The sequence below is a fragment of the Zalophus californianus genome, chromosome 10, assembly GCF_009762305.2.
Source record: "Zalophus californianus isolate mZalCal1 chromosome 10, mZalCal1.pri.v2, whole genome shotgun sequence".
NCBI lineage: Eukaryota > Metazoa > Chordata > Mammalia > Carnivora > Otariidae > Zalophus > Zalophus californianus.
Window position 1 is genome coordinate 1,347,200 of NC_045604.1, and position 27,055 is coordinate 1,374,254.

Consider the following 27,055-nt stretch of genomic DNA (forward strand, 5'->3'; position numbering starts at 1 on the left):
CAACTTACTATGGTGAGAGAAAAAGCCTGTTATTTCATGCCAAATGTAGGGACGTGTAGACATACTGGCTATAGTTTCACATTGGATCAGATGGGCCTGGTTGGCAAATGAGGAGTGTGACTTTTTCAGGATGGAAAGAGATCAGCTGCCACAAAACTTTACATGTTAGGACAGGCTAGTTCCACCTTTCTTCCCTATACCCTTAGGTTAACAAAACTGCAAAGAGCCACTGAAGTACAGAGATAAGAAGGAGACAGAGAAAGAAAAGGGAAGGGAAACCAAATTACTCAGAATCTAGGGAGAGGGAGGGAGAGATAGGCCAAACTTGAGGGCAAAAAGCTGCAATTATTTGTAAAAATCTCTCATTTTAAACATCTCCAAATTTCTTGGTCAGAAAAAGTCACATACATTACTACACTACCTACCCCAAGTTAAAAACTCTCCTAACCCACCATCACCTACAACACATACTCTAAAGATGTCTTGAAAGAGGAAAGAACTGGTGATAAAGGTGTCTGCATGAAAATGCTTTAAAAGCTCAGTCAGTGGGGCATGTGACTCTTGATCTCAGGGCTGTACGTTCGAGCCCCACATAGGGTGCAGAAATTACTTAAAAAAAAAAAAAAGAAAAGGTTAAGAAACACTGAAATCATATGTTCATTAACACCCTTTTCCTTAAATTGCAAATTCACTGCCTCATTCAGGAAAATTACATCCAAGACAGAAATCTGTTCTTTATATCCTAGAGCTAAAAAATGTGATTTCTAAGTACAGTACTTAACTATGGTAAAATTCTAATAAATACCAAAGATTAACATAGAAGATCAAGGGATTTAGATTCTGTCCACACTCCCCAAAGACTAAAACCAGTCCTATGAATTCTACACTCCGACAAAGGGAAGAACGAAGTAAACCTACATCCCTTGCCCTGAACCGTCAGTTGTTCTTAGTCTTGGGTGTCTCAGATGAGGGTGAATGGCAGGATTTTTACAGAAAGCTGAGGAGAAAGCCTTTGGGGTGAGTGTGGTCACCTTTGTAGGAGATGATGCCATCACAGATCTCTTTGAAGATTTGGGCGAGGCGGGCTGCCCGTGCCACCTCAATGTTTTCCTCTGCTGCTGCCAGCCGTCTTGTTCGGACTGACCGTGCTGTCTGCAGGGCGGAGAACTGGGTCATGAAGACGTCTGCAAGGATACAGTGAAAATCAGTTCTAGGAAAAGAGAGCACTGTGTGGCCTCTCCTCCCCCATGGATTCTTGCCATTTGCTCTATTTTCCTTGAAGTGATTAAGTAGATTAGTGATCGTGCAGTTCTTTCTCTCCTCCTTAAAGAAATGTCAGGAAACACTGGAGTTTACCAGAGATTGGAGCTGCATGTTAGAGGCGCCTGATCTCTGACCAGATGCTGTGCAGTATAGCGGCTGCCAGCCTGCGTCCCAAGATGAGTTTGTGGTTTGAATTCTGGCTTCACTACTGCCTAGCTCTGCGATCTCGGCCAAGTTGCTTATACTCTGTGTCTCAGCTTCTTGACTGCAAAAGGGGGAATAGTGGTAGTGCTTCCTTTAGCAGGTAACCGTGCAGGTTAAATGAGGGAATGCTTTTCATGTATTGAGCTCAGGCCCTGACCTATAATAAAGACTCAGGAAGTACTTGTTGTTATTACCAGGAGACTGGCCCTAATTGGGATGTAAGTCCAGAGACCTCATGCTAGTCAAAGTCACTGACAGGACAGAAGGCAAATTTCTACATCGATCAAGTTTGCACACAGCAGATTCCCTCATACACCACGCACAACACTTCTGCTTTCTGGGGGGAAGAAGGAAAGACTCAAAGAGGAGCATGAGTTTTTGAACACTCTATTTGCAGTTAGAAAAGAAGCTTGGACAGGCCAGTGGACAACAGATCTGAACTCAGGAGCGCCATTACGTTACTCACTCAAGAAGCTTAGAGAATAGAAATCCTAAGGTCTGTGTGTATAATGCTCATCTGATTGTGGGGGGAAGAAGTCTTCAAATTTACACTGCTGTCATTTTTTCCTGCATGCAGCATCACTATTTGCCCATACGCAAGTTATTTTCCAGGTAGGAAGGGATGTAGGAGGACCCTCTACCGATCGCATGTCTGGACACTCTCAGGCTGTAGGTGGTGTTTGGGAAGCTGGTGAAGGGGATTCTTCCTAAATCCCTAGAGCACAGACAGGAACTGGAGCAGCTGGGATGGACAGGTGATTGCTGACTGCTGCTTGTACACTGGGATCTTAACTTTTTTGATCCAGACTAAAAAGAATCATTGAATAGAAGGAAAGCAACTAAAATAATCACTTTGAGACAGTATTATGGAATTAACAGGAGCGTTTCATTTCCAGGCCATACCAGACTTGATGTTCCCGTCATCTCGGCAGATGCCATTCCAGCGGGTGTATAATGATGCTGAGTGGAGATTATCGCTGGTGTGCTTTACTTCCTCTTGTTTCTGCCGAATCTTCTCCCAGTTTCGGACCAAGAACACGTGATGCTTTAACACAAAGTTCCTGTAAGGAAGGAAGGAAGTTCCTTAATTCATTAATTTGATAAGCATTTATTACATGTCCATTCTATGTAAACTTTTTTTTTTAAAGATTTTATTTATTTGACAGAGAGCGAGCGAGCACAAGCAGGCAGAGCAGCAGAGAGAGAGGGAGAAGCAGGCTCCCTGCTGAGCAGGGAGACCACCATGGGGCTCGATCCCGGGACCCTGGGATCATGACCTGAGCTGAAGGCAAGGCAGATGCTTAACCGACTGAGCCACCCAGGCGCCCCTGTAAACCATTTTTCAAAAATTAAATTTTTTTTAAAAGACTTTATTTATTTATTTGATAGCGAGAGAGGGAACACAAGCAGGGGGAGTGGGAGAGGGAGAAGCCGACTCCCCGCTGAGCAGGGAGCCCGATCTGGGGCTCAATCCCAGGACCTGGAATCATGACTTGAGCAGAAGGCAGACGCTTAACCGACTGAGCCACCCAGGCGCCTGCTAACAATTTTATTTTAAGTAATCTCTACACTCAATGTGGGGCTCGAACTTACAATCCAGAGATCAAGAGTCGCACGTTCTACTGAGCCAGCCAGGCACCCCAAAACCATTGTTACGATGATATAAATGAATAATTATCAGTTAATTAAGCTATAAGATTATATACGGGAAAACATAATTTAGTTTTGCATCTTTCTTTTTTCTCCATATAACATAAAACATTCCCCTGGCAAATAGCACCTAAAAGCTGCAAAAATTCTGGTAACCGAAACAGCCTGACTTGAAGGCAGAGATTTATTGAGTATATATACAAATTCTAAATGAAGCTGGCAAGATGAAGCATGGGGAGGGGGGGGGCGCCTGGGTGGCTCAGTTGGTTAAGCAACTGCCTTCGGCTCAGGTCATGATCCTGGAGTCCCGAGATTGAGTCCCGCATCGGGCTTCCTGCTCAGCAAGGAGCCTGCTTCTCCCCCTAACCCTCCCCCCTCTCATGTACTCTCTCTCATTCTCTCTCTCTCAAAATAAAAATAAATAAATCTTAAAAAAAAAAAAAGATGAAGCATGGGTTCAGGATTAGCTGTAACAAGGAGAACTAGACTGACAGATAAAGGCAAAGACATGTGAGATAGATATGCCCTGGGCAAACAATGTCGGGTATAGTATCCCCAGATAGACCTCCAAGCTTATAGGTAAGTTATGCGTGTCTTCAAGGGCCCTACACAATTTGATGATTCCATAATTTGACCCCCACCTTAGTGCACATCTAAACTGGGTAAGTCTCAAACTGTGGGCCTCAGTAATTTAAAACTCGTCCAATTTTAAAGTTCTTGACCTGGTCACAATGAAATCATCTAGGGAGCCTTATAAACTACTGATGCCTGGGTTCCACCCTGAAAATTCTGATTTAAGTGATCTGAGGTGTGGCCTGGGCAGCAGGAGGTTTTAAAAGCTCCCTAGGCTAGGGCGCCTGGGTGGCTCAGTTGGTTAAGCGACTGCCTTCGGCTCAGGTCATGATCCTGGAGTCCTGGGATCGAGTCCCACATCGGGCTTCCTGCTCAGCAGGGAGTCTGCTTCTCCCTCTGACCCTCTTCCCTCTCGTGTTGTCTATCTCTCATTCTCAAATAAACAAAATCTTCTTTAAAAAAAAAAAAGCTCCCTAGGCTAATATGCAGCCAAAGCAGAAAACCACTTGACTAGATCATCTCTGTTTCCCTGAAGTTTAAAATTTCTATGACTCAAGTGATACGGTATAAAAGGGGTCAAAAATCACAGTAAAGTTATAAATGCTGATGAACTTTCTAAGATATTGGAGCATTGGTCAGGGAAGATGTAGAAGATGTCCTAAGATGATCTGAAACATAGGACATACATCTTTACTTCGCTTACTTCTGACATGGACGAATCTTACCTGAATCTATATAGGGAGGAGCAAAAATGATCACTAAAGATCCTTTCTACTGCTCTATTAATGTATCAACAAAGCAGGGAATCTTGACCTTCTCTGTGCCATGGATTCCTTTGGCAGCCTGGTGAAGCCCATGTCACCCTTCTCTGAACAAAGTTTTAAAGTATTTAAAAAATTTTAGATTAATTAAAAATTTTAATTTTTAATATACAGGGTTAAAAGGAAACCAAATATCCTGAAATTCAGTTTTCAGAATATTAAAAAACCCTGAAATTGTGATTATAGAAATAAACATTAATTTAACACATGACAAGATCTAGCAGCTAGTGGGGGTTTAACCACCACAGTAATTTCAAAGTAGAAATCACGTAAATGGCATTTTGAGCTATTTATAACACTGTAACAGGATATGAAAACGTGAACATCGGTGAAAAAGTCATGGAAACTGCAAATACTACACACGCATGCGCGCACACACACATTTTGCCTATTATCACATTTGAAGGAAATGCTAAATTTCAGTTAGGAATTGGGGAAAATAAAGATGTATTCCCCCCCAAATCCAAATTTATCTATCCCCCGATTCTTGGCTAAAGACCTCCTGCACAAGAGAAATGATTCAACCATACAGATGTTTAGTAATTTCTAAAGTGACAAGCAAATCACACAAAGGCAAGAAAACCTCCTTTTTACCTCTCTCGATTAGACATCGGCTTCATTTGTATTTGGGGGGTCAATCTTGTTGGAGTGTTGATGTTTTCACTGGGTTCTTCGGAGAGGTGGCCTCTCTGAAAGACACATGGATTGGATTGCAGGAAAGAAAGGGCCAATCAGAAACCCCCTTGAAGAACATTGGGACCACCCCCTGGTGTCACCCTTCTCTCTGTAACTGCCCCTAGGCAGCTGTGCAGGGAAAGCCAGGAATGAGATCATTATTCACCCTTTTCTTCAGCTTGTGCTTAGACTTTCTCTTCTCTTTTGACCGTCCAGACTTTTTATGTGTAGCCACAGGCTGGCTGCTTTTGCTGCTGGTGAGTCCATTCACGCGCTGACTCTTGCCCCCGATGATTCCTCGACATTTCTCAAAGCCACACTTACACAGTTGCTTTGAAAGGAAAGACAATCTTGCTTTTGGCCTGCAATCTCACTTACAAGTTCAAACAGAATGCCTGAGCTTCTGAACACCCAACAGTAAGTTTGAGTCAAGAAATTTTTACAGAGGAAAATAATTGAGAATAAAATAAATATGTTTCCATGGAAAGGAAAGATTACATTTTGGGAAAACTTCCTCCCTAGGCAAGTTAAGAACTGAATGAAGACCAAACACAACCAAGCAGCCTCCTTCTACAGAGTTCTGAGACTACGAAGCAGAGCTGGCACCCTAGGCAAGTGGGGGGAAAACCGCCTTCTCCAATGCGCTTCTCAACGGCTGCAGACCAGAACATTTGCAGAAGGCCTGTGGTGTGTATGGCACTGTGACAAAGTCCCACCTCCCTCTTGAACTGATTATGCCTACCTGTTTTTCCACATTAAAGGAATGGAAGTTGTAATCGTAAGTGAGCTCAGTACCAGCTGGCATGTCTTTTAGAGCATACAGTCCAATCCGGTAGACTCCGTTGACAGACCTATAGAGAAGGGCAGGGTTAAAGGCAGAGATTCTTTTTTTTTTTTTTAAAGATTTTATTTATTTGAGAGAGAGAGAGAGAGAGAGAGAGTGCGTATGAGCAAGGAGGAGGGAAAGAGGGAAAGGGAGAAGCAGACTCCCCGCTGAGCAGGGAGCCCAATGCGGGGCTCGATCCCAGGACACCGGGATCATGACCTGAGCCGAAGGCAGACGCTTAACGACTGAGCCACCCAGGCGCCCTGAAGGCAGAGATTCTTAATACCTTGCCTGAAATGGTATGATTTCAAATTTGCCTTTGTTTCTGTGTCCAATTACTCGGGGTTTCCTGGCCAATCTCTTCAGTTTTAGTATCTCTCTTCTATTCTGTCCAGCTTGTGGAACACTGCCAGACTAATAGTTCTCAATCAGCTTTCTGGAAAACACGCTCTATGTTGTCAGTTGGAATAGGTCTTAACTTTTCTTGCTTGGTATTCAAAGTCCCTCTAAAACATGGCATGAGTCTCCTTATTATATGAATCTCTCTCTTTGGTTCTTTTTTTTTTTTTTTTAAAGATTTTATTTATTTGACAGACAGAGACACAGCGTGAGAGGGAACACAAGCAGGGGGAGTGGGAGAGGGAGAAGCAGGCTTCCCGCGGTGCAGGGAGCCCGATGTGGTGCTCGATCCCAGGACCCTGGGACCATGACCTGAGCCAAAGGCAGACGCTTAACGAATGAGCCACCCAGGCACCCCTAAATCTTTGGTTCTATTTTATGTAACTACTTAATAATTTATTTGTACTATTCTAGATGCTTTATGTAATAACTACAGCTATCATTTATTAACTGTTACATTAATTATAACATTTTGTTGTACTAACTTATTTAATCCTCCCAACAAGAGCATAAAAAAGGCACTTTTTTTTTAAGTAGGCTCCACACCCAGCGTGGATCCCAACGTGGGGCTTGAATTCATGATCCTGAAATCAAGACCTGAGCTGAGATCAAGAGTTAGAGGCTTAACTGACTGAACCACCCAGGTGCCCCCAAAAGGCACTATTATTAGGTAGCATTACAGCCCCATTTTCTAAATGAGGAAGCTGAGACACAGAGAGGTTAAGTAACTTACCAAAGTCACACAGCTAATAACTGAGGGAATCGAACTGAGTATCAAATCAAGGCAGTCTGGCTTCAAAATCTTAACCACCATGTCATACTGATAACAGGTTAGCTCATTACCCCTCAGAACCACCCGGTGAGACGGTATTTGGATCCCTAGTTTATACAGGAAGTATTTGTGGCTTAGACAGTTTGTTCACAGTCACATAGCAAGTAAGCTGCATTCAAAACCAGGGGATTCAAATCCAGGCTGTTTGATGCCACAGCTTTTCTTCTCTTGTTTCATTCCTGTCTCCCTGCCAATGTCAGACACATCAAGGTTTAGCTTGGATCCTATCCTTATCAAATATACTCAGGTTTTATTCCCCCACAAATTCGGAAATCAGTTTTAGTCTATGCTAGTGGTCGGCAAACTATAGCAAACTCCCACCATGACTTTGTAAATTTTTATTGGCACACCTCAGAAGTTTAAGGACCCTTGGTCTACAGCCTAACATTTAAAATCTGATTATATACTGTAACTGTTTTAAAACTTTGGGGGGATTTGTGGGATGCCTGGCTGGCTTAGTCGGAAAAGCATGTGACACTTGATCTCGAGGTTGCTAAGTTCAAGTCCCATGTTGGGTGTACAGATTACTAAATAAAATAAACTAACTTAAAAAAATTTGGGGGGATTCTTATTTATTTTTAGAGAGGGGAGGAGAGAGGGAGAGGGTGAGAGGAGGAAGGAAGAGAAGAGGAGGGGAGGGGAGGGATAGAGAATTTTTTTTTTTTTAAGATTTTATTATTTATTTGACAGAGACAGAGCAGGAACACAAGCGGGGGGTGGGGTGGGAGAGGGAGAAGCAGGCCTCCCACCGAGCAGGGAGCCCGATGCCGGGCTAGACCCCAGGATCCTGGGATCACGACCCGAGCCGAAGGCAGACCGCCTCAACAACTGAGCCACCCAGGCGCCCCGGGAGAGAATCTTAAGCGGACTCCATGCCCAGCGCAGGGCCTGATACAGGGCTCGATCCTACAACGTGAGATCACGACCTGAGCCAAAATCAAGACTCGGATACAACCAAGTGAGCTATCCAGGTGCCCCTGGGGGGCTCATATGGAGAATACACAAATCCCAGATATATAGTTAGCTTGTTGAATTTTATGCATCTTTACACCTGTGTAACCTCCCAGAAACCTTTCTCTCCCAGTTAGTACCTTCTCCACAAAGGATGTGCCATGACGCTCATCTCTATCACCACAGGTTAGTTTTGCCTCTTTGGAACTTCATATAAATGGAATCATACAGGATAATACCCTGTAGGAGGCACAGTCACATGCTTGGTTCTTCCACTCAGTGTTATCCTGTAGCTGTGGTGTGTCCTTACTCTGCTGTGTAGCACCCCACTGTACGAATACGGCACAATTTAGATACCTGTTAAGTATGTGGATTGCTTGTAGTTTTTTAGCTGTTATTAAAAAAATTTCTGTGGATATTCTTGCACATGCCTTTTGAACATGAACACTCACTTCTGTATGTCTTCTGACATGCTGAGGAGTGTGGTTGCGGAGTTACTGGGTATGTTTAGCTTTGACAGGTACTGGCAAACGTTTTTTTTTAGAGTGGTTATACAGCAATTTACATTTCCACCAGCATCTAAAAGCCTTCATGTCATACGACATGCTTGGCAACACCTTGAATTGTCATTCTTTGATTGTAGCCATTTTGGGGGAGTATGTAGTTTTCAAGCACAGTTTAATATTTCTCTTGGATGGCTAAAGATATCAAGCCCGTATTTTATGTTTATTGACTACTTTTTTTAAAAAAATGATTGTATTTATTTGAGAAAGAGAGAGGGAGCATGAGTGGTAGAGGGAAAAGCAGGATCCCCGCTGAGCGCAGAGCCAGACGCGGGGCTCGATCCCAGGATCCTGATATCATGACCTGAGTGGAAGTCATGAACAGCCAGCCGGGCCCCCCTCTTTTTGAATACGTTTATATTCTTTCTGATGTGCTTATTCTTTGAACTATTTTAAAAATTGGACTTTCTTATTTATTTGTAGATTCTGTATTTATAAAGAAATTCTTTGTCAGATAAACATTGTAAATACCTTCTCCCCAGCGTATGGCTTAGTTTTTTAACTTCATATTATCATCTTTCGATGAAATTTTAAATTTTATCAGTTCATTTCCTTTACAGTCAGTGCTATTTATGGATGGGTTTGAGCCCCATGTTGGGCTCCGTGCTCAGCAGGGAGTCTGCTCGGCCCTCTGCTTGGCCCTCTCCTTCTGCCCTTCCCCCTGCTCACATGCTTGCTCCAACAGATAGATAAAATCTGAAAAAAACAAAAAAAAGTTCAATCCTGAGATCAAGGGTGCCCCTATAAATACTGCTGAATTTTATCAAATGCCTTTTCTATTTTCTATTACCCCTATCGAGATGATATATGATTTTTTTGGCCTTTATTCTGTTAACGTAGTAAGTTACATTGATTGTGAATGTTAAACCAATCAATCTCTCATTCCTGGAGTAAACCCCACATGGTCATGATGTATCAACCTTCTTACATATTTCTAGAGCTGATCTGTTAATATATTTTTTTAAAGATTTTATTTGACAGAGAGAGACACAGCGAGAGAGGGAACACAAGCAGGGGGAGTGGGAGAGGGAGAAGCAGGCTTCCTGCAGAGCAGAGAGCCCAATGTGGGGCTCGGTCCCAGGACCCTGGGATCATGACCTGAGCCAAAGGCAGATGCTTAACGATTGAGCCACCCTGATTTGCTAATATTTTAATGAGGATTTTTGTGTCTATGTTCATTGGAGATGTTTGCCTGTATTTCTTCTTTCTCTTAACAGTGTTGTTAGGTTTCAGATGAAGGTTATACTAGAAGTATGAAATGAAAGAGTTTATATGATATTGGTAGTACAGACATTATTTCTTCTTTAAGTATACAGAAGAATTATCAATGAAGATATTTGAGCCTGGAGCTTTTGTCAGAAACTGTTAATTATACATTCAATTTCACTGGTAGATAGTCAAGACTTTTTAATCTCTTCTCGCGCTGTTTTTTAAGTTGTGCTTTTTTAAGGAATTTGTTCATTTTATTTAACTCTCCAAACAGAAGTTCAGGGAAATGGATAAACTGTGGTGAATTTATACAAAGGAACATTAGTCCAGAATAAAAATCAACAAATCAACAACATGGGTAAGTTGTAAAAACATTCTAAGTGAAAGAAGCCAGACACAGAAGACTACATATATGTGCAGTTCTGCAAGAGGCAATAGGCAAAACAAATCTGGTGACAGAAACCACATCACTGCTTGCCTTCGAGGTGGCCAGATTCTAAACCTGAAACAATGGAAATGTTCTATATGTTGATAAGGATGTGGGTTGTATGGGTGTATACATTTGTAAAAATGGATGGTAGTTTACACTTAAAATCTGTCTCTGTGTGATACCTAAAGTTAAAAAATTTACAAAAATAGCTGTTCAAATTATCCAATTATCTTTTTAAAAAAATATTTTATTTCATAGTGAGCGAGAGAGAAAGAGAGAAGGAGCAGGAGGAGAGGGAGAGGGAGAAGCAGACTCCCCGCCGAGCAAGGAGCCTGACGCGGGACTTGACCCCAAGACCCTGGGATCATGACCTGAGTGGAAGGCAGACGCTTAACCGAGAGCCACCCAGGCACCCCTCAAACTATCCAATTATCTTTTAAAGTTGTGTGAAAACAGACATAACATAAAATCTACCATCTTAGCCATTTTAAAGTGTACAGTTCAGTGGCAGTAAGTACACCCACACTGTTGTACAGCCATCACCACCAACCATGCTCACAGCTCTTTCCGTCTTGATAAACTGAAGTACTACACTTACAGTAACCACCTATTCCTCCCACCCCCACCACCATTCTACCTATAATTTTGACTACTGTAAGTACCTCACATAAGTGGAATTGTACAGTATTTTGTCTTTTCGTGACTCTTTTCACTTGGCATAATGCCACCAAGGTCCATACATGATGTAGGATGTTGCAAAATTTCCTTCCTTTTAAAAAATGAGTAATTCCATTGTATCTATATACCGCATTTTGCTTATCTATTCATCCACTGATGGACACTTGGGCTGCTTCCATATTTGAGCTATTATGAATGCTATGAATATGAAGGTGCAGATACATCTTCAAAGCCATACTTTTAGTCCTTTTGTGTAAATACCCAATGGAATTGCTGGGTCATATAGTAATTCTATTTTTAATTTTTTGAGGTTCCTCTATATGGTTTTCCCCAAGTGGAAATATCATTCTACCCTCCCACACACTGTGTGAAAGGATCTCGATTCATCCATGCCCTCACCAACACTACTCTTCTGTTATTTTGACAGTAGCCATTCTAATGGGTCTGAGGTAGTATCTCCTTGTGTGTTTTTTAAATATCTGAGTGAGAGAGTGTGTGCGCATGCACACAAGTGGGGGTGCGGAGGGAGAGGGAGGAAGTCTCAAGCTGACTTCTGGCTGAGCACAGAGCCTGGCACGGGGCTCGATCCCACAACCCTGATATCATGACCTGAGCCAAAATCAAGAGTCGGATGCTTAACCAGCTGAGCCACCCAGGGGCTCTTCACTGTGGTTTTGATTTGCATTTCCTTAATGATTAGTGCTGCTGGGCACCTTTTCATGTGCTTATTGACCATTGGTATTATTTTCTTTGGTGAAATCCCTATTCAAATCCTTTGCCCATTTCTGAATCAGCATGTTTATTTTCTCCCATTCTGTGGGTTGCTTCTTTCCTCCGTGTCTTTTGATGTACAAAATTTTAAAATTTTCACGATGTCCAATCTATTTTTTTTTCCATTTTGCCTCTCTTTGGTACCATATTCAAGAAATCACTGCAATGTCCAATGTCATAAAGCTTCTGTCCTAAGTTTTCTTCTACAAGTTTTATTGCCTTAGGTCTTAGTTTAGGTCCTTGATCTATTTGAGTTAATTTTTGCATATGGTGCTAGGTAAGGGTCCAGCTTCATTTTTTTGCATGTGGATGTCCAGTTTTCCCAGCACCATTTATTGAAAAGACTGTTTTTTTTCCATTGAATGATCTTGGCACACTTGTCAAAAGTCATTTGACCACGTATGTGAGGGATTATTTCTGAGCTCTCTATTCTCTTTCATGGGTCTATCATTCTGTCCTTATGCCAATAAAACACTGCTTTGATTACTGTAACTTTGTAGTTAAGTTCTGAAATCAAGAAGTATGACTCAAGTTTTGTTCTAAGAAATGTTTTGGTTATTCACGGAACCTTAAGATTCCATACGAATTTTAGGTTGGGTTTTTCTATTTCTGCAAAAAAAGTCTTTGAGATTTTGCTGCGGTTGTACTGAATCTGTAGATTGCTCTGGGTGTTCATATTTTAACAATATAAAGTCTTATGGTACACGAACATGGAATGTGTTTCCATTAATTTATGTCTTTAATTTTTTCTTTTTATTTATTTATCTTAAAGATTTTATTTATTTGACAGAGAGAGAGCGAGAGAAGGAACACAAGCAGGGGGAGTGGGAGAGGGAGAAGCAGGCTTCCTGCTGAGCGGGGAGCCCGATGCGGGGCTCGATCCCAAGACCCTGGGATCATGACCTGAGCTGAAGGCAGACGCTTAACGACTGAGCCACCTAGGCACCCCCCCTTTTTTTTTTTTTTTAAAGATTTTACTTATTTGTCAGAGAGAGAGAGAGAGAGCAAGCACAAGCAGGGGGAGAGGCAGGCAGAGGGAGAGGCTGAGCAAGGAGCCCGATGCAGGGCTCGATCCCAGGACCCTGGGATCATGACCAGAGCCAAAGGCAGACGCTTTACTGAGCCACAAGGGTGTCCCTTTTTATTTTTCTCTCAGCAATGTTTCGTAGTTTTCATGGTACAATTCTTTCACCTCACTGGTTAATTCCTAAGTATTTTATTCTTTTTAGTGCTATTGTAAATGAAATTGTTTTTGTAATTTCCTTTTTGGATTGTTCACCGTGTATGGAAATGTAACTTTTTTTTGACAGAACTCAAATAAAATTTATTGGTTTTCTTTGACTGCCTCTGGTCCAGTTTTGGAAGGGCTCTCTGGGTTCTTCTGGCCCTGTTTCTGGGCCGCTGCTGCTTTAGCTTTTAAGGCCCTTTTTTGCTTCTTGAGCTTTTGTACCTCCTGGAAGACCCAAATGCACAGGGCCTTCTTGGCTGCCCAGCGTCGGTGTCCTTTCCGGTGGTATAGAGGGGGAGAGATGTACTCAATCCCCGGCTCCTTGCATAACTTCTCGAAGACACTGTAGTTGGTCTTCCGGAGCTTTTTGAGCATCCTTTTCCTCTGATCGATGCTCATCAGCAGACAGCACTTGTGGGCTTTGTCCTTTCGGTGTTTCTGCATGTGTTCTTCGTAATTGCGGATCTTGACAGTCAAGGCAACAATTCGAGCCTCCAGGGAGCTGGTGTCCTCAGGGTTTGCCACAATCTTGTTCATCAGCTGCTGTTGCTTGATTTTTAGCTTCTCCTTCTGGTCTGCCATTTCTAAAGACAAGAGTCTTCTCACGACATGGTCAAACTTCTCAATTCCAGGAATGTTCTGGTAGTCTTTGAGCAGCGTGGAAGGGGGCAGGTCATCTTCTTGGCTGGGCTGGACTGGTTTCTGGGTGGCATATCCGCAAACAGCCAGGAGGATGACACTGCGAGGAGAGGGAAGGCCCCACTGGAGGGAGGGAGGCCTGGCACACGCTCCACCCGGCAGCCCAAGGACTAGGGCCTGGGCCACTGCCTGGGTCCGAAGCGACCTCAGCACCCTCCGCACCGTCCTCAGCATGGTGACTTGTGACCGTGCGGGGCTGGCACCACGGCCGCTGTCCCTTTTGCGGCACAAACCGGGTTACATGGGCGCCGCCATGCTGGCTCAGGCTCGACCAATCTGTAACTGATTTTTGTGTGTTGACTTTGTACCCTGTGATTTTGCTGAATTTATTTCTGAGATCTAATAACTTCTTTGTGGAGTCTTTAGTATTTTCTACATATAAGATGTCATACACAAATAAAGTTAAATTTACTTCTTCCCTTCCAATTTGAATGTCTTTTCTCTCTCTCTTTTCTAATTTTCTCATGAGAACCTCTACTATGTTTAATAGAAGTGCAAAAGTGGGCATCCTTATGTAGTTCCTGACTTTACAGGAAAAGCTTTCCATCTTTACTGGGAATTGTCTGCTGTGGGTTTTTTAAGATTTTTATAAAAAATTTTATTCATTTGAGAGAGACAGAGACAGACAGCATGAGCACTGGGGAGGGGCAGAGGGAGAGAGAGAAGCATGTTCCCTGCTGAGCTGGGAGCACAACATGGGCTTGGTCCCAGGACCCGGAGATCATACCTGAGCCAAAGGCAGATGCTTAACCACCTGAGCCACCCAGGTGCCCTGCTGTGGGTTTTCATATAGGACTCTTAGAGCAGTCCCCTCTTATCTGTGTGGTGTATGTTCCAAGACCCCCAGTGGATATCTGAAAATGTGGATAGAACCAAACCCTCTATATACTATGTTTTTTCCTAAACATGTATAGCTATGATTAACTTACAAATTAGGCACAGTTAGAGATTAAGAACAATAATAAAATACAATTATAGCAATTTACTGTAATAAAAGTTAAATGAATGTGGTTTCTCTTTCTCCCCTCTCTCAATATCTTACTATACTCATTCTTCCTTTCCTTGTGATGATGTGAGATGACAAAATGCCTACATAGTGAGATGAAGTGAAGTGAATGATGTAGGCACTGTGAGGGAGGATCATTTCTATCTAGACCAAGGCTGACCACGGGTAACTGACATCAAGGAAAGTGAGACTGTGGATAAGGACTACTGTATTAAGGTAGTTTCCTTCTATTCTGTAAAATGATTTTTCTGCATCGAGATGATGGTTTTTTTCCCCTTTCATATTGTTAATGTGGCATATTACATTGGTCTATTCTCTGATGCTGAGCCATGCTTGCATTCCAAGAATAAATCCCACTTGGTCAGGATGTATAATCCTTTTAATATGCTGCTAAAATCTGTTTGCCAGTATTATGTTGAGGACTTTGCATCAATGTTCATAAAGAATGCTGGTTTGCTTTGTAGTTTTCCTGTGGAGTCTTTGTGTGGCTCTGTTATCAAGACTATGCTGGCCTCACAGAATGAGTTAGGAAGTGTTTCCTTCTCTTTAATTTTTTTTGGAAAAGTTTGAGATGGATTGGCACTAGTTTGGAAGAATTCACCAGTGAAACCATCAGGTTCAGACCAGACTTTTCTTTGTTGAGATTTCTGATTATTGATTCAATCACTTTATTAGTTATGAGTCTGTTCAGATTTCTCTATGTCTTCATGATTTACTCTTGGTAGGTTTTGTGTTTCAAGAAATTTATCCATCTCAACTAGGTAATCCAATTTTCTGGCGTATAACTGTTTGTGACATTCTCTTATAATCCTCAGTATTTCTGTAGAATTGGTAGTGATGTGCTTTGCTGCTACCGAGTTATAGTTCTTTATATATGTTATGTATTAACTACTTATCAGATATATGTATTGCAAATATTTTCTCCCATCCTGTGGGTTGCCTTTTTATCTTGTTGATGGTTTCCTTTGCTGTATAGAAACTTTATAATTTGATGTAGTCCCACTTGCTTAGCTCTGCTTTTGTTGCCCTTTGCTTCTGGGGTCAATCCCAAAAAGTCCTCGTCAAGAATGATGTCAAGGAGCTTATCCCCTATGGTTTCTTCTAGGAATTTTATGGTTTCAGGTGCTACCTTCAAGTCTTTAATACATCTTGGCTTGATTTCTGTGTATGGTGTAGGGAGGGGTCCAGTTTTCCCAACACAATTTATTGAATAGACTGCATGTTCTGTACTACATATTCATGTCTCCTCTGATGCAAATTAATTGATCATACAAGCATGCATTTATTTCTGAGCTCTCGATTCTATTACATTCATGTGATTTTTAAGCCAATACTACACTGTTCTGATTACTATAGTTTTGTAATATAGTTTGAAACCAGGGAGTGAGATGCCTCCACCTTTATTCTTCTTTTTCAATTGCTTTCACTATTCGGGATCTTAGGATTCTTTGTTCAATTTCTCTGAAATTTGCCATTGAAGTTTTGACTTTTATTGCACTGAATTTTTAGACTGCTTTGGGCAGTATGGACATTTTAACAATATTAATTCTTCCATTCCACGAGCATATTATTTAACAATAATTAATTCTTCCATTCCACTGAGCCTTATTTTTTTTCATTAACGAATTATTAGTGTTTTCAATGTACATGACGTTCACATCCTTGGTTAAATTTACTTTTAGGTATTTTCTATGCTGCTTTGCAAATGGGAATGTTTTCTTAATTTCTCTGATAGTTCATTATTAGAGTGTGGAAATGCAACTGAGTCTGATTTTTTTTTTTTTAAAGGTTTTATTTATTTATTTGGCAGAGAGATACAGAGAGAGAACAAGTTGGCAGAGAGGCAGGGAGAGGGAGAAGCAGGCTCCTTGCTGAGCAGGGAGCCCGATGCGGGGCTCGATCCCAGGACCCTGGGATTATGACCTGAGCTGAAGGCAGCTGCTTAACCGACTGAGCCACCTAGGCGCCCCCTGAGTCTGATATTTTGATTTTGTATTCTGCAACCAGTTAACTGACCTTATCAGTTCTAACAATTTTTTTGTAGTGTCTTTATGGTTTCCTATGTATAATGTCATGTCATCTGCAAATAGAGACGGTTTTACTTCTTCCTTTCCAATTTGGATGTATTTTCTTTTTCTTGGTTAATTGCTCTGGCTAGTACTTCCAGTACTATGTTGAATAAAAGTGGTGGGAGTGTCCTTTTCCTGATCTGAAGCAAACTCCCCACTGAGCAGGGAGCCTGATGTGAAGCTTGATCTCAGGACCCTGAGATTATGCTCTGAGCTGAAGGCAGCCGTTTAACCAACTGAGCCATCCAAGTGTCCCATCCTTTCCTGATCTCAAGAGTAAAAGCTTTCAGACTTTTACCACTGAGTATGTTGTTAGCTGTGGGCTTCTTGTATATGGCCTTTAATTATGTTGAGGTATGTCCCCTTATACCCACTTTGTTTAAAGTTTTTATCATAAATGGACGTTGAATTCCATTCTGTCACTTGGAGAGTTTAAGTCATCTACTTTTTTAAAAAAGATTTTATATTATTTTATTTATTTATTTTTTTAAAGGATTTTTATACTATATTTAAAAAACCACAAAATAAAAAAGGGATCAATCAACATATATCTTAGAAGTCCTTCCAAGAGTCTCTGTACGCGGCAGCCACACAGGCCAGCTAACGTCTTTTCCTTCTCTGCTCAGCCTGCAGCTCATTTAAGGATCATCGGAGATGACCCGTGCTCTAGTTCTTAAAATCAGACTTGTTTCGCCAAATCCAAGACCCTGAACTTATCCAAATTATAGAAACATCCTTTTACCACCCGTCCACCAAAATACCTCCCATTCAGATCAACAACGGCTTTAACTGCTGATTCAACCCTCTCAAATTCTAAAAATATTCGTACTGCTTCATCATCAGGGGCACCAGGAATTTCAAATATCACACATTTTCCAACTTTGCCATATTTTTCACACTCTTCCTTGATTTCTGCTTCCAAGTCTTCATCTACCTCTCCTGCACCAACCATGTTCCTTAGGAGGACCACTTTGGTAGGACACTTAAGTATGTCAGTTAATGGATTTGAATCTGACTTCTTGGATGCATCTTTCTCTGTGGCATTACCCACAATAATCTTCCCTCCTCGCTTGCTTGTCTTCTCCATGGACAGTGCTGTGCTCAGGCCCTGCTCGTGCTTCCCCAGACCCTGGCCTTCCGGGAAGCCGTACTTCTGCATGATTTTATGTGCTACTGTGCCACCCATGCTGGCAAGGAAGGAGTTGCCAGGTCCAGTCGGAGATCTGGGTCTGTCTTGTTCCTTGTGTACTGGGGGAGGGATAGCAGCTCTGGAAGACTGGGAGCGAGGTCTTGAATCCTCTTCATAAGGGAAATCTCTGGGTAACTGTCTTTCTCTACAAGAGAAGTGGGTGGCGCAATGGCAGCTCCGCCCATACTTCTTTTCCGCCTCTCTCGCTTGTAATCTTCATCTTCATCAGAATCTGGATCTGGTCGCCTCAAAAACCCACTAGTTTCATATCTGTTCTTACGCCTCTTTTCTCTCTCTTCTATTTCTGTCTTTCCAGCTCCCGCTGTCTCTATCGTTCCTCTCTTTGGCGCTTCACCACTTTCTCATAATCATTAGGAAACATGGGATCATATTCATCAGCCAATGGAATCAAAACTTCTCCTGCAGAAAATCCACTGGCAACAGGATCCTTCAGGCCAGCTGCGATGTGCGGGGGGGTGTCCACGATCTGCCGGTCGTCTGAAGAGCCGCCTCGCTTTAGGTCGATTACTGGGGCAAGTACTGTACTCTGTTTTGTTCTCTGGCTCTTGGCTTGTGTGAGAGCTGCCTTCTTGACCTGAAGCTGAGACTGCAGAAGTCTGAAGTTTTTGGACCAGCCTTCTGTTTTTGAATCACTGGTCTCTACTCCCAGGTCATCATACAGGGACATCTTTCCAATTTAATGCTGGCCCACCCAGCCGACTCTCCTCATGGGCTGCGGCGGCGCACCGGGGCTGAGGCACCGCAGAGAGGGCGGGCTGGGCGTACTCGGTGTAAGCCCGCGACCGCAAGACCTGATTATTCTTATTTTTAAAAGATATCTGAGAGAGAGAGAGAGAGAGAGCACGAACGGGGGGAGGGGCAGAGGGACAAGCAGACTCCCCACTGAGCAGGGACCCCTATGCAGGGCTCAATTGCAGGACCCCGGGATCACGACCCAAGACAATGGCAGAATGCTTTACTGACCCATGCGCCCCTAAGGATTTTATTTTTAAGTAATCTCTATGTCCCACATAGAGCTCAAACCCATAACCCTGAGTCAAGAATCACAGGCTCCACTGACTGAACCAGCCAGGCACCCCAGGCCTCCAAAACTTCTGGTAGGAAAACTGCAGATAATATTGAGGATCCCTTGTATGTGATTTGCTTGTCTAATGCTGCTTTCAAGATCTGCTCTTTATCTTTTGCAAGTTTGATTGTTTCTTGCTGTGTGTCTCTTTGAGTTCATCTTACTTGGGAGTTCAGTGAGCTTTGTGCTTATTTATATTCATGTCTTCCATCAAATTTAGGAAGTTTTCAACCATTTGAAGAGTATTTCTTCAAATACTCTCTCTGCCTCTTTCTCTTTGCTCCTTCTGGGACACCCACAATGCATATGATGGTCTGGTGGATGGTGTCCCAGAGGTCCTCTAGGGTCTGTTCTCTTTCCTTCAGTGCTTTTCTTTGTTCCTCAGACTTGAGAATTTCCATTGTCGTATCTTGAAGTTCATGGGTTCTTTCTTCAGTCTGCTCAAATCTGCCTCTGAATCCCTCTTGTGAATTTTTCATTTCAATTATGGTACTTTTCAGAATTTGTTTTTGGTTTCTTTTTAGGCTATCTCTTCATTGATATTTCCATTTTGCTCACACGTCATTGTCATGAATTTCTCCACATCATCCCTTAGTTCTTTGAGCATCTTTGGGCTTTTGTTTTATAAAGTCTTTGTCTAACCTATTTGCCATTAAGTCTTTTTAAGGGACAGAGTCTTTTGAATTATTACTTTTTCTTTGAATGGGCCATAGTTTCCTGTTTCTTTGCATTCCTTGTGATTTCTCCTTGAACACTGCAAATTTGGACCTAATAATGTGGTATGTCTGGAAATAAGGTTCTCTCCACTTCCCCAGGGCTCACATGTCCTAATCTTTAATTTCTGGCCCCCAAAAGGGAAAAAAAAAAAGTGGAAAATGAAGGGGAAGAAAATAGGGCCCTGGCCCTTCAAATCTCCTGAAAGTCACTTCATGTGGCAGGAGAGGGGCTTACAACAATGGTGGGAGGGACCACCACCACCACAATGGTTGCCCATCTTTGTCTGCACCTCTGTGATCAGAAGCAGCAATCAGAGCCCAGATTCCCCATTTTTAGAGGACAGGATCCTCCTTACTCATCCTAGCTTCTGCAATCTGTGTGCAAGCTGTTGGAATGCTTGCATAGCTACCTGCCATGTAGCTGCAGGTAGGGCACAGGTAGCTGCTACTGTTCTGAGCTGAAACTGACTAAACTGACTAAAAGGAACCACAATTTACCATCTCAGCCTTCCCCTAGTAGTTGCAAGTCTTCAAAAGACTCCAAAATTGTTCCATCAGACAGATTCTACCAGTGTAATTATCTAAGGGGAGAGGGACTCCTGATGCTTCCTACTCCACCATCTTCCCAGAATCTTCTATTATCTTTTTTGAATTTTTTAGATGTAATTTTTTGCTTTTAGTTAGATTCTTACCTATTTTACTTATTTTTGTTTCTCACTGTGACAAATTCAGTGGGCATGTAATAAATATGCTGAGTGACCTCACAGGAGAAGAACCATGTAACACAGTACCTGGCACACAGTAAGCAGTTGATAAGTATTAGGTATTGGCATTATTATATTATCATTATTATATTATCATATATACTGTTATATTTTTCTGGGAGTAGTTAAGATGAAGTGAAGAAATAGCAGCAGCTGACTCTATGCCTGGAGGCTCTGGTATAACAGGGAATTGCCTGAGGTGCTTGTGTAAGCTGACTCACACTGCGGGAAGACTCATCTCTTGATACCCTCAATGCCTTCTGCTCTCTTGGATTTGTGACTTCACTTTCCCCTGCTTCCTTACCATTTCTGCATTTCACAGTTTGGGTCACAGCTGTGGTTGATGAATCGGGCCTCATTCCCCATCCGGTAACTGTCAATCACCATCCCACTATCCAGGTTCAGGCAATAGTGGTCACTGTGATTATGATACTGCTCAATCATCCTGTTCCTAAAGAGGAGAGGAAGAATTGAAAGTCAATTAATGATTAAGTTGAAAGTAAATTTGAAATCTCCCATTTTTCATTCTAATCTGGTACCTCTGCCATTTTATTGGCGTATCATCATTCATCACTGTACCTGAACTCTTGTTCGCTGACAACCTCCCCTAGGTATTCAATGATGAACTGCCCAGCTTTCAGGGGTTCTTTGGTTCTGATTCCCCAACCTTTTTCCTCAGCTCGAAATCGTTCTAGACACTGTACCCACTCATGCCTCTGTATCCTCTGGTTACAGCACTGCTCACCACAGGGGCAAGTGTTGGGGGAACACTCAGCAAAGATCATTCTAGAAAGAAAAGGGATAATTGTATGTCAATTAATATTATATATGCCTTCATGAACCCATTTTTGTTTTATAGGAAGTTTTAAAATACATTGTTTTTATTTTAACAAAGGTTGGATTAGTTAACAAGGTTCACAAGGGCAAAGAGTATACAACTTCAAAACTTAATAATACTGAAAATTTCCAAGTCAAGTTATAAACGCTGAATAGATTAAGCTAACTGTCCACTAAGCATCCTGGGTAAACACAATCATGTTTAGCTCTGTGCTAACAATAAAACTACAACCCATAGAGGAATTAATAATTTGAAGATTACATAGCATTCTTATTTTGAAGTAGCTGACGGGCATTTACAGATTTTTTTCTTTTGAAATTGTGGTAAAATCACACATAAACTTTACACTGTAAATATTTTTAAGGATATAGTTCAGTACATTTGCACAGTTTCTTTTTTTTTTTTAAGATTTTATTTGAGAGCGAGAGAGAGACAGCGAGCATGAGCAGGGGGGAGGAGCAGAGGGAGAGGGAGAAGCACACTCTCTGCTAAGCAGGGAGCCCGATGTGGGACTCGATTCCAGGACTCCAGGATCATGACCTGAGCTGAAGGCAGATGCTCAACTAACTGAACCCCCCAGGTACCCCTGCACTGTCATTTTATAAGGATTTTACATTTCATTAGTGTAAATGACATTTCCATATTGAAATAACACTTCCAGTCTCTATACTAGCTGAATTTATAACCTCTAGTGAATTAACAAGCAAAATATTCTCAACATAGCAGAGAAAAGCTGTTATGCACATGACTTCTAAATGCTTTCTTTTTTTACATTTCTGGATCTTTCAGAGAAGCCATTCAGTTTTGGTGTATGGTTTAGAATCCCAGTAAGGCTACTGATCATGATTAAAACAAGGGAGGATCAAGAATATAATGGTAGATCAGAATATCACATTATATTTTATATAACATATACACACACACACACACACCCATAACATAAATCCCGTAAAAAAAAGCATTTAACATTTTATAATATAAAGTACTTTCATAGCCATCCTTCAAATAAATATCCTTATCTAAAGGGCAGAACACACAGTGTCAAATCACATAAATGAGCAGTAAGCAGAGGAAGTATCCACACTGGGATTATTCAATCAAGACAGTCAGCTTAATTTGTGAGAAAGACACTGCGTTACTGTCAAATTCACCACCTTTGTTCTTTCTTTTAATGAATTCTTCATTGAATGAACACAACTGAACACCCCTCATGGAAATGCTGTCCTTCTTGATCTTTTAGGATAATGGATTTCCCACCTTTCCGATAACGAATCCTTTTTTTTTTTTTTAAAGAAAACCAGAAATCCTTTTTTCCCTCTCTACCTTTCATGGCACATTCCTGTTCCTCCTATCTTTAGAAGGCTCATTCACAGAGGATGGGGGGATGGGGTAACTGGGTGATGGGTATTAAGGAGGGCATGTGATGTAATGAGCCCTGGGTGTTATATGCAATTGATAATCACTGAACTATACCCCTGAAACTAGTAATACACTACATGTTAATTAATTGAATTTAAATAAAAAAAAAAGAAGGCTCGTTCATGTTCATAGTTTCAATTGTAACCCTCTCTTCACAATACCCCACCAGAATTTTCATCATACCTCAAAACACACAAAACAGTAAGCTTTATGTGGATAAAAGAACTAAAATATAACAGAGTGCTGAAATGAAAGAGATTTTATTTATTAATTTTTAAAGATTTTATTTATTTGACACAGAGAGAGAGAGAGAGAGAGAGAGACAGAGAGAGAGCCCAAGCAAGGGGAGTGGCAGGCAGGCAGAGGGAGAGGGAGAAGCAGGCTTCCTGCTTGCTAAGCAGGGAGCCCGATGTGGGGCTCAATCCCAGGACCCTGGGATCATGACCAGAGTAAGCCAAAGGCAGACGCTTAACCAACTGAGCCACCCAGGTGCCCTGAGATGAAAGAGATTTTATTTTATTTTCAAAAGATTTTATTTATTGACAGAGAGAGAGAGACACACAGCAAGAGAGGGAACACAAGCCGGGGGAGTGGGAGAGGGAGAAGCAGGCTCCCCGCTGAGCAAGGAGCCCGATGAGGGACTGGAGCCCAGGACCCTGGGATTATGACCCGAGCCGAAGGCAGATGCTTAACAACTGAGCCACCCAGATGCCCTGAGATGAAAGAGATTTTGAAATCAATTTTAAAAAATTTCTGCTGGAGAATACTCAATTGTTGAAAATTTGTGGTTTCTAGAGTTGAAGGCACTGAAATATACTCCATGTGTTTCAATTATCAAGATAACTCCTTTACGTAAAAAGTAAAACATGGTTCTATTCATTGTGCCTGGAAAACAAACTGTAAACTTATCAAAATCTGAAAGTAGATGTTGCAAACTAAGATGTGAAGTTGTTGACTTACAGCATAAATTGCCATTATCTTTAGCCACATAATGCCGTTCATTGTAAGACTAGAGAATTTTCCTCCTTCTAAATATAGACCTAGATTGGAAAGCTCTTTCCCTCACATGGTGAGACTTAATGTTTAATAGTCACTGGCAAGTGTACTAGTGTGACTGACTTAACTTGTTACAGATGTCAGACCATCCTGTGAGTGGAGACAGGTTTTCACTTGAAAAATATTCCCACTACAAATCATGCCAGCTCAGGAAGGAGTAAGCCTTGGAGGCAGGGGAGAGGATCCTCCCTACTTTTGGGGACCAAGAATTTGAAGGCCTACTGCTCTTCTGCAGCAAAAGGTGAAGGATCCTGGAGATTCTTTCTCACTGTGGGGGTAAGAGGAAGTAAACTGTACTCAACAAAGGAGCACAGACAGGATCTAACAGGGAGTTAGCCAGGGACCCGATGTTCAGTTTGTGGCATGTGAACTCAAAGAGTAATCCCTTCTGGTAGCATTACAAGGCTTACTTGGCAATATACTTTTATCTTCCCCTAAGTATTTGGCTTTGTTATACAACATATTTGTTGTTGTGAGAACTGAGAAAGTGGGCTCTGTACATGCTGTGAACAAATGGGCACAGGGTTAAAAAGCAGCTTGAAATGAATTATGAGACTCTGCTCTAGGGAACGTGGAATATTCTGGAGCTGTAAGGGGTTTGATATGGATGGTGTGCAGACACAAATATTAACTAGGGAAGATCTTATAGAATTTATAAACAACACTGATGATTCTTAGAAATTGTTTAGAAGAGGCCATGTTTTAAAAATATTTTATAAAAACCCATTACTTATTTTCAAAAACAGTCCTGAATTCAGTTTCCTTTGGGCTATTTGAACCTTATATAGACATAAAATTGGATCTTACAGATATTTGAGTTTTCCCCACAAATATTTACAAAACCTTGAACACATTCAAGACAGGAAAGACATTTTAGGTAGCGCCATTTAACTAAATCTTTATGTGGGTTGCTTTTAAATATATATGAAAGCATCCACTGAATAATGTATTTTGATTTTTCTTAGGTATTTATGCATTTATCATCTCATCATTAGATGCATGAATATGTAGGGTTCATGTTTTATTTATTTGTTTGTTTGTTTGTCTGGCGGGGGGGGGTAGAGGGAGAGGGAGAAGCAGACTCCCTACTGAGCAGAGAGCCCGATGCGGGGCTTGATCCCAGGACCCTGGGATCATGACCTGAGCCGAAGGCAGACATTTAACTGACTGAGCCACCCAGGTGCCCCTGTAGGGTTCATATTCTCATAAAGTTGGCAGCACCGTATCTGGTTTTTTTTTTTTTTTAAGACAGACAACACAACGGAAAGGACAAATGTGACACCCATAGTAACAAAAATGATACAAGACAACTAATGTAATTATGTAAAGGTAAATATTCAGATTTCAGTTCCATGTGATTAAAAGACTAATGACTTACACAGTAAGCAGTGTATACAGTGGAAAGAACAAGACTTTTGAATCAAACACACATGGGTTCAAATTCTGTCACTTAAGTGTTGTATATGATACGGAGCAACTTACTATCCAAACTCTAGGATCCTTCATTTATAAAATATAAAACTATTACCTATCTCATTAGACTACTGTGAAAAAGAGAGGAACTAACCAATGAGATGGTAGCTATATTATGGCAATTTCATAGACAATACAATACCATATAAAAAAACAGTAATGTTAGCATATAAAGGAATGCAAATTTAAGCAATTTTAAACACATATATTCCCCAACATTAAACCAATGAGATATTAAAGCACCGAAAATAAAGCTAGATACGAATGCCTAAAGGAGGTGGAACTACAGGGAAGAGAGTATATTCATATCCTGGTGGTGATACTCCAAATTAACTCATTAATTTATGAGAGCTACTGGATAGTATATAGTAAGAATTATATAAATGTTCATATAGTTTGTACAGATAATTCTTCTGAGAGTACATCTTAAGGGTTAAAAAAAGAAGGAGTCTACACAGTTTTACAGTAGTGCGATTTTTAATAGCAAAACACTGGGAATAATCTGAATGCCGAACCACTGGAGGATGGCAAATTAGGGCATATCAACCTATGGAAGATAACACTTTTATGTAAAAGTGTATATATATATATAAAAAGAAAAAAAAAGACCAAAAAAGAAAAAAAAAGTACATATATATATAAAACATCTGTGAGTGAAGAAAAATCAGTGCACAACACAGACGAGGCCAGCAGCCATGACTCCTGAAACCATGTGTGTATGTACAACACGTGAATTAACAATGATGTGGTATAAGGCAGAATTTACCAGCTGCCATGTTGATACAGGAGCTACTAAAACATCGATTCCCTTAGCCCATAGGACAGTTGACCAGAGACTGGGGAAGCAGTTGTCTTTAGCCAGGAAAACTATCTAGAAGAGGAAGCACTGATGTAAAGTTCATGCGTTCTTTTTTACTGTACATTTGCTTACGTTACTAAAACCAACAAATCAGATCTCCATTCTTCAGTCTCTATCCAAACTTTTCCATTTTGAAATCTCCATATCATTTAGAACTTAATGGCTCCAAATTAAAATCATAGTTTTGACCCCCAAACTAGCCAGACCTCATACTTCCATTCTCTGACAACAGCGTAACCAACTCTCATCAGCACCACTGACCCAGTCAGCACATGTGCATCTATGTGTGTATGCTAATGGTTCACCATCCCAGTTTTTCTTCAGAATACATCATGCCTTTCTTCCTTCTCACTGCCACCATCCTACCTTACTCCCTCATTATGGCTACCATTTATGGAGAGCTCGGAAAGTTTCTAAACTATGCTAAATACTTTATGAACATTGTCTCATAAAATCCTCACCCACAGCCCCACCTAAAGAAGGTACTATTTTTATTAGAGGGGTTAAATAACTTTCTTCAGGTCTCCTAAGTAATTAAGAGGTATGTTAAGACCCTAAATCTCATTCTTTTTCTGTTACTCCGTTATGCTTGTGTCTCCCTAAAATTAACAGTTGAAGCCCCAGCCCCCCAGTGTAATGGTTATTTGGAGGTAGAGTCTCTGGGAGGTCAACTGGCTTATATTAGAGTATAAGGGTAGGAACTGCATGATGGAATTAGTGTCCGTACAGGAAGAGGAACAGAGAGCTCTTTCTCCACAAGCACCCACTAAGGAAAGGCCATGTGAACACACAGGGAGAAAGTGGCTG

At 41.4% G+C, this 27,055-nt stretch overlaps 2 protein-coding genes and 1 pseudogene across 8 annotated transcripts in view; all 3 read right to left on the reverse strand.

Annotated features, from left to right (window-relative positions):
* The window catches only part of ASH1L (ASH1 like histone lysine methyltransferase), a 195,873-nt gene that overhangs the window by 13,266 nt on the left and 155,552 nt on the right, over window positions 1-27,055 (reverse strand). For all 6 annotated transcript variants that reach the window (XM_027613237.2, XM_035722526.1, XM_035722524.1 and 3 more), the window contains 7 exons: window positions 21,183-21,389; window positions 20,908-21,054; window positions 5,929-6,037; window positions 5,353-5,517; window positions 5,106-5,200; window positions 2,371-2,528; window positions 1,032-1,184 (listed from right to left, as the gene is read on the reverse strand). In XM_027613237.2, coding sequence (XP_027469038.1) covers window positions 1,032-1,184; window positions 2,371-2,528; window positions 5,106-5,200; window positions 5,353-5,517; window positions 5,929-6,037; window positions 20,908-21,054; window positions 21,183-21,389 — 1,034 coding nt within the window. The remainder of the gene's footprint in view (window positions 1-1,031; window positions 1,185-2,370; window positions 2,529-5,105; window positions 5,201-5,352; window positions 5,518-5,928; window positions 6,038-20,907; window positions 21,055-21,182; window positions 21,390-27,055) is intronic.
* LOC113933289 (28S ribosomal protein S15, mitochondrial-like) lies at window positions 12,920-13,946 on the reverse strand. The gene has a single exon (XM_027613242.2). The coding sequence runs from the start codon at window positions 13,944-13,946 to the stop codon at window positions 13,170-13,172; it is 777 nt and encodes a 258-aa protein (XP_027469043.2). The 3' UTR covers window positions 12,920-13,169.
* LOC113933288 lies at window positions 16,903-20,876 on the reverse strand (annotated as a pseudogene). Its single transcript, XR_003523314.2, has one exon. The product of XR_003523314.2 is annotated as a splicing factor 45-like (transcript).